Below are 7,285 nucleotides of genomic sequence, written 5' to 3'. Positions count from 1 at the left end.
AAAATTCATGACTACCCCTTATAAGGGTCATTTTTGCAAATAACCTGATCTAGACATAATATTGGTTGAACGTAAAAATTACACGGGGCGCCCTATTTGGTCGCCCCCATTTAACCTATACACATTTTTTTTAAACTTTTAACTTGTACCCACTTTTTAAACAACTTCAGCCCCGTTTCTCCTCCTTCTCCTCCTCAAAGTTATATCCGCCTCTTCTTTCTCAAACTTCTCCTTCTCCCTTTTCTGCAAAAGTAAGGTATCAAACAGATCGCATGAGGTTATAGATAATCCTTAATAAAAAGGACTAAGAGATAGCAACGAAGATCCGAGTTGATATACAGTGTTCTAACACTGTGGTTGCACCATTTCTAGCTAGAGAATGATACACGAGATATTTGCAGTAGTTGTGTTAGTTGGATATGAGACGAAGGAGATTGCAGATTATGCTATGAAGCTTTTCTCTGGTTCAGTGACACTCTACAGTAGAACATAAAACTCTGCTATTTCTAGACCAAGGCCTTATCCTGTACCTTGTACCTGTCAGGAGATCATCCACCTCTTTCCACAGACGTTGCCACTCATACACTTTCAAGTATCCGTTAGACTCCAGTTTCATATATTTAAAGCGGACAATAACATAAAAAGCTTATTTTTCCAGAAAAAACTTCAGCTCCAGTTACAAACAAAAACTTCAGCTCTAGAGCTGAAGTTCGACAGTTACAAAACAAAAACTTCGGCTTTAGAGCTGAAGTTCGATAGTTAAAAAACAAAAACTTCAGCTCTAAAGCTAAAGCTTACAAACAAAAACTTCGCCAGTTACAAAAGTTCGACAGTTACAAAACAAAAACTTCAGCTCTAGAGCTAAACTTCAGGCCCGGCTACTAGAATGCTGAAGTTTTGCGCGATTGCCTTTGCTACTTCAGCCCCGTATGCTGAAGTTATGCGAAAAAGCGGGTACGCTTGCAATTTTTTTTGCAAAACGGGTACAAATTAAAACGTGACACAAAAAGCGGGTATAGATGCAAATGCCCCTGGTTGAACACCAAACTATAGAACTTCCATGGAAGAAGCCCAGTCCAAAAAAAGCATGAGCTGTTGGGACCATATATGAGTAAAATGGGCCAAGATAGCAGAACACTTGGGTATACATTTAAAAATGGGGTAACTATCATTTAGACCTCCTTAATTTTGGAATGTCACTTGAACTTCTGTAATTCGAGTATAGACTACCAACTTATGCCATTTTGGCCCTTCCTACTGAAAACGCAAAAGAGAATCATGAAAGTGGAAGTTATTTGGAAAAACGTTAAGAAATATATACTACACCTTAGTAGTACAATTAAGCTCTTTTACGCCAAATGTTTGATCATGGTTTCGCATATGCGATGCAGAAATACAAATTATGAACCAAACGGTAAATGAAAGCATACATCTGCTCGCCAAAAGTATAGTGTTAGATTTTTACGTTGTGCTCCAACAGGCTTTCCCTGGTTCAAAACTTTAATCACACAATCTGAGTTGGTGTAATACTACCTGGTTCGAGTAAGTTTTTACATCAATTCAGATATGCCATACAACTGAAAAGCAGCGCCTTTCTTTAATTGGTTTTGTGGACCTTTCCTTCAATTGTTTGTTATTGCTTTCCTATGTATTGTTCCCTGTTTTAAATGGTCGTTTTTTCAAAATCAAATCAATCTATATTGCTCCAATATAAGAGCATGTCAAACCAAACAGCCACCAAATATGACCAGAAATACAACTAGCAGAAACTCCTGGAAGAAAAGTCTAATTAATTGGTTTCTTTCAAAGATCAATTTGCACATACAAACATTTGAGAGCAGCGTACATGATTTTCCTTTCCTCTTAAGACATGGACTCCATGTTACAACTCAAAGAACAGATTAACTGATTACTACATTCAATGTAAATAGTAAAGTATCTGAAAGGAAAATGCCCTCGACCCCATGATACAAAGGTACGTTTAGCCCATGGCATACTTCTGGGTCCAGCTCCTTGCAGTTGTCTCGTACTTGTTCCTGTCTGTCTTGTACATGTGTGCAATCTCCGGGACCAAAGGATCGTCAGGATTCGCGTCCGTCAAAAGAGAACATATTGAAAGCAACACCTAAAATTTGAAACAAACAGTAAATAAGTGGTGAGGCACATAACAGACGTAATTCATGATCAAATGCCCTGCAGATATTTAAAGCTTCAGTAGTGCAAGACATCCTGGTGAAGCAAATGTATTGGCTGATCTTCCTAAGAGAAATTTTTAAGGTATCTGATCAACATTAAATTTGTTTTGAAGGTCCTCTTCCCTTTTTCTAGATGCACCAATAGTGGGAAAGGCAGAACTAGGAGGAGGATTCTGGATTCCCAACAGTGACACGACTTCATATGTTGAATCAATGAAGTTTATCCTTGTTATCTAAGATAGAAGGCAGAGGAATTAAATTAAGCATATGAGAAAGATATTTGAATTGGTATTCAAAAAGCAAGGTTAAACGGCAAAGCCAGGCCAACGATTCCAAAACCTAAACAACTCTAGTCGATTATATGTCTCCAATTCCGTTATGGAACTTGAAAAGAAATGCCATAGATTGGTATTGAGAAACTTCCTATAAATTATTTGCAGCATTGTGTGTTACCCATGGCATTAAGTGGAACTGCCAAATGACTTTTAACTACTGTAATGTAGAGATCTGAAAAATATAGCTAATCTCATGGTTTAGGGTACTAAACAATAATCAAGTGTTTGGTTATTCAAAGGAAAGCTTTCTAGCGGCATTAAACAAGGCTGCAAAAAAAAAAAAAAAGTTACTTTATGGCAGAAATCTGTTTTTCTTTAACAAACATATTACTACCTCAATCTTTATATCTCTTTCAAAATAAAAGGAAAATAAAGATACAAGATTGCCCCATAGAAGTTTAGAACAATCTATTGAAGTACAGGGGTAATACGAGCGTATGGAAACAAAAGCACTAAAACACTGATCAAAATTTTTATAAGTAGTACTTCAGATATAAACAACTTAAATGTAATAAGAAATAAACCTTGGAAATCGTTAGGGCAGGGCTCCACTGCTCCTTTAAAATGTCAAGGCATATGCTCCCGTTGCTGTTTATGTTTGGGTGGAAAACTTTTGTCCTGAAAGCTACCTGCCAGATTCACCAATGGTGAGTGTATTTCAACCTTCTTCATTGCCAGTGACAAAAGTATTAGAAAGAAATGAATACGGAATGTCACCAAATCAAGCAGAACAGCTTAGGGGGGAAGATGATATTTATGACTACAACTTGATTTAATGGAAAGTCCTTGATCTTTCTGCCTTAGTTATTGTATTTGACATATTTCATGATCCGAAGAGACATTTGACCTGTTTTGTCAGGTTTGTTTAAACCGGATTTAAAATATATTGATGTCTGTTTAACTCAGAGATTTAAATGATCACCAAAAATGAATATTTTATACGTGGTGGTCATTATTTATTCATTTAATAGGAATTGCAGAAGGCAACTAGAATTGGCTTTCTCTCTTGGTAGACTTGCAACATTTTTGTGCTAGTGAATTTGGTATATCTTTCACTTGCTATACAATTCTTGATGAAACGTTCCCTCCTTTCTACAATATTCTGTAGCATCACAAGCTTTTTATCTCCTTCAGGCCGCTAAGATTACTCTAAGTATCTGAATACACTACTTAAAAAAGAAAGTAAAATAAAATGGTCAAATGCACAAGGAGGAAGAAGTTTATTTCATCTATAAAACCAAACACGATTTTCAAACAAGAGATACTGTATAAAGAAAATAAAAGGTACAAATAAAAAACTCTTTCATGTGAAGTACCAATCCATCAAGCCAGAACCATTGGATCTTCAGAAGATATATACTGCAAAAACAACATAAGCATACTAGCCCAAAAGAAATATGAGCTGAACTTAGTCCCTCTTCAACTAACCCTTAAATTTAAGATTAAGGAACTGTGCCTATCATTCTCCCAGTTTGACATAAAGGAGCGAGCTTAATCAATCAGGTCAGAATTACAGATCAACTCAAATGAAACAATGTATCCTAGCACCGATAACAATAGAAAACCAGATTCACTTAGCTGCTAAGTGGTCTAGTGGCCCCCAAAAGTTGTTAAACCCACTCTTGCAACTACTTTATGGCCAATTTTGAAACTTCATTTGAGTTTAATGAAAATTAGGCCTAACAATCACCTACACAAATACAAGCTTTGCTATCAAGCATAATAAGATCAACATAAGCTAGGAGGTAAGCTAATCATATCAATTACGGATAAACTTATTCGATGGACAGAACCTCTTTGAACCAAAATTTCTAGGCTGTTAAGGACCATAATTTAACGATGAAGTTGTGCGTATCAACAGTCATAATCAATTTGTTAATTTAAGTAACAACCAGAGCTCAAAATGCACCTTAGGTGGCTTGAATGGATAATCGGGAGGAAAATGAATCGTCACCAGAAAAACACCACCAGAAAAAGGACTGTCTGGAGGACCCATTATCGTTGCTTGCCAATGAAACATGTCCTCAGCAACAGGTCCTGAGAAATCCGGCGTAATCAGAAAAACATACAAACAACAAACCCAACAAAAATATCCCCTAGAGAGGAGTTATAGTTATTGGTCGACAGGGTAGTAGTTAAAGTTATTAGTCGACAGGGTGGTATTGATGCCGGATCAGACTATGACTTTAATACTTTACAGAATCCAAACATTGACAAAAGAAGGAAAGAGCCTGCATGACTGGACTTCTGGTTTTGCTTTTTGAAGAAAGTAAAAGAAATAAGTGTATTTTGATATCGAGAACAAAACAATTGTTACTGCAACTTTATTAAAAAAAAGGATCTGATATTAAGCATAACCCGCTAATGCCAAAGGGCAATATTTCTTCTTAGTTCTAGCCCAATTCAATTTGAATACTTATTTCATAGGAATTATTCAAGAGAATAAGAAACCACAAATGAACCGGCAGGTGAAGCATGCAAGGCTCTTTTATAGACTAGCACATCTAAAGGCAATCATAACTCATCTACATAACATAAGAGCAGCAACACAAATCAAAATCCCTACATGATTAATGCCAAACAAATACTCTAGTCGTAGTGCACAATGGACATTTGATGCATCAGTGCACGTAAAGTAGAAATACATGCTGAATAAACTACTGCACAAGATCGAACATCAGTAGGAATAAAAAACTAGATTTCATTTTCAATTTTATGCAAGCAGAGAGCTATGCATTCTTACACCATAACTCTTTTCTGTAAAACTTAACTATTTCCTTGCTATTCGATTCAGTTATGTCACTGCCAAGCCACTATTAAGCACTTGCAGTCATACATATGACGAACAAAAACCAGAACACAAAAGTAATATCTTCCATTCGAGTGACAGAAAATGCAGTCATCATGTGTTTAGGGTTAATAAATCAAACTGTTGAGTTTTTGTTTAAGATGAAATAGTCTTAAAATTAGAGTGAATGGGAAATGGGATTTGGATTTGGATTTGGATTTGGATTTGGATTCGGATTCGGATTTGGTCAAATGATCGATCGATTGATTATTTTTTTGGACCAAATTTATTTGTTAATAGTGAATATTAACGTGATATAATCCGTGTTTGTAACGGATGTTTTCCAATCCGTGCATTGTATTGCAACACTAAGCAATAAGCAGCCTAGTGCACCTACCACAATGGTGCAAGTGCTCCTCCCACCAAGCAAGTGTACATTTCACCATGTAAGTGCTTCCTCCATGATAGCCTAGTGCTTGTTGCACCATGGAGGGGGCGGATTTCTCTCAAATAACTGCTATAAATAGAGCATAAGTTGGAGAGAAAGAAAAACACATCGGAAAAAACGCTCGAAACACTCTGTATACACTTAATATACACTCTGTATACACTGCGTATACACTGGAAAAACGAATTGCAATCTGATATTCTCTTAAGTAAGAATTCAACATTGGCTATACTTTGCATTCCTTCCTCTCAGAATTTCCATTCAACTTCTGAGTTGTCCTCCTTATTCTGCATTGTTTTTAACTACAAACAAAGCATCCATAAGTGTGATTTGCTGCCGAACTTTGTGTTCGCTGAAACGGGTTTGAAGTACCGCTACACCAGTGTGTAATTCGTTCTATCCTGGGAGGAAATAATCTATAACCTTGGGTACTAGGAGGGGATTAAATTTCTTAAGGAAACACTGTGAATTCAGTGGGCTCGAATTAATTTCTGTTTTATTTATATTTACGTTTATAAGCTAACGTTCTAATTTCCAGAATCATTATTTACAAGTACAGAGGGAACAACACAAACTATTAAACTGGCATAAAGCCAAAAACAAATCTCAGATGCAAAGAAGATGAGAACTTTGTGGCAGCCAAATCACACTGATCACATGTCATGATATTGATGAAGGTACAAGCGAAGGGAAAGCAAATGCGGTAGCTATTGTTGGGTTAGTGTGAAATTTTTTACATTTTAGACCAACAATGATTTCTCCAATGATCCAACCACATGTAGAATAATTCAAATGAAGGATTTCATTTAGCAAACAGAATTCAAACAAAAGCAAATGGTAACGCACGTATGTATAAAATGCACAAAAACCATAGCAAGAGAATTGGGATATTTACCAGCACTACAGGAAGTAGGAGGGTCCTTTTGAAGATCTTTAAGCTCCTTCAAGATCCGCTTTGAAGCCATAGCGACTCCTGCAAAATCAACCACAGAAATCTCCAAATAAGATCCATCTCAATATACAACAATTAAATAAAAACAAATATTGATGTAATTTTTCTTAGAAACAACAACAACAACAAAGAATTGATGAAATTGAGGAAGAATTAGACCTGAAAGAGATTAGGATCCTCCCGTGAATAAACAGTAATTAAGCACGACGGAAGAAGAGAAGATAAAAATGATGATTCCCTCAGGAAAAAAGATCATTTATATAGGCCCTCCGGCCCCGCATTAAACAGATTTATTTATATATATATATTTTTTAAAGATTTCCATTTTCCGCCGTCCCACCTTTCTTTATTAATTATTAAATTTTGAAAATCATTCCAACTAAATTATTGACTCAAAATCTTGGCGACATCAATTGGAGGTTTCATGCACACTAATGCATGTATTATAATTTAATTTCGTATTAAATTAGTCAGTATAAATTTTTAATTTTCATGATTTTGAACTTAGAAATCTTTAAAAGATTAAAAAAAGTCTAATCATTCCACCATATTTCTTGCTACTTGTTG

At 35.8% G+C, this 7,285-nt stretch overlaps 1 protein-coding gene across 1 annotated transcript; it reads right to left on the bottom strand.

Moving 5' to 3' along the window:
- Positions 1 to 1,773: 1,773 nt before the first annotated feature.
- Positions 1,774 to 6,991, bottom strand: LOC107825850 (SUMO-conjugating enzyme UBC9). Its single transcript, XM_016652760.2, has 5 exons — positions 6,878 to 6,991; positions 6,662 to 6,739; positions 4,440 to 4,567; positions 3,055 to 3,159; positions 1,774 to 2,125 (listed from the first exon to the last, which is right to left on the bottom strand). The coding sequence occupies exons 2-5, from the start codon at positions 6,729 to 6,731 to the stop codon at positions 1,982 to 1,984; spliced, it is 447 nt and encodes a 148-aa protein (XP_016508246.1). The 5' UTR covers positions 6,732 to 6,739; positions 6,878 to 6,991; the 3' UTR covers positions 1,774 to 1,981.
- Positions 6,992 to 7,285: the final 294 nt, after the last annotated feature.

Source organism: Nicotiana tabacum, chromosome 6 (assembly GCF_000715075.1).
Source record: "Nicotiana tabacum cultivar K326 chromosome 6, ASM71507v2, whole genome shotgun sequence".
Lineage (NCBI taxonomy): Eukaryota > Viridiplantae > Streptophyta > Magnoliopsida > Solanales > Solanaceae > Nicotiana > Nicotiana tabacum.
The sequence above is the reverse complement of the archived record's forward strand: the minus strand, read 5'-3'. Positions and strand labels throughout refer to the sequence as shown.

Coding starts and splice junctions, on each gene's coding strand:
- LOC107825850 (XM_016652760.2), bottom strand. CDS start 6,731: ATGGCTTCAAAGCGGATCTTGAAGGAGCTTAAAGATCTTCAAAAGGAC. Junction 4,568..6,661: donor TCCTACTTCCTGTAGTGCTG/GTAAATATCCCA, acceptor CGGATTTCTCAG/GACCTGTTGCTGAGGACATG. Junction 2,126..3,054: donor CTGCCCTAACGATTTCCAAG/GTTTATTTCTTA, acceptor TTCAAATTTTAG/GTGTTGCTTTCAATATGTTC.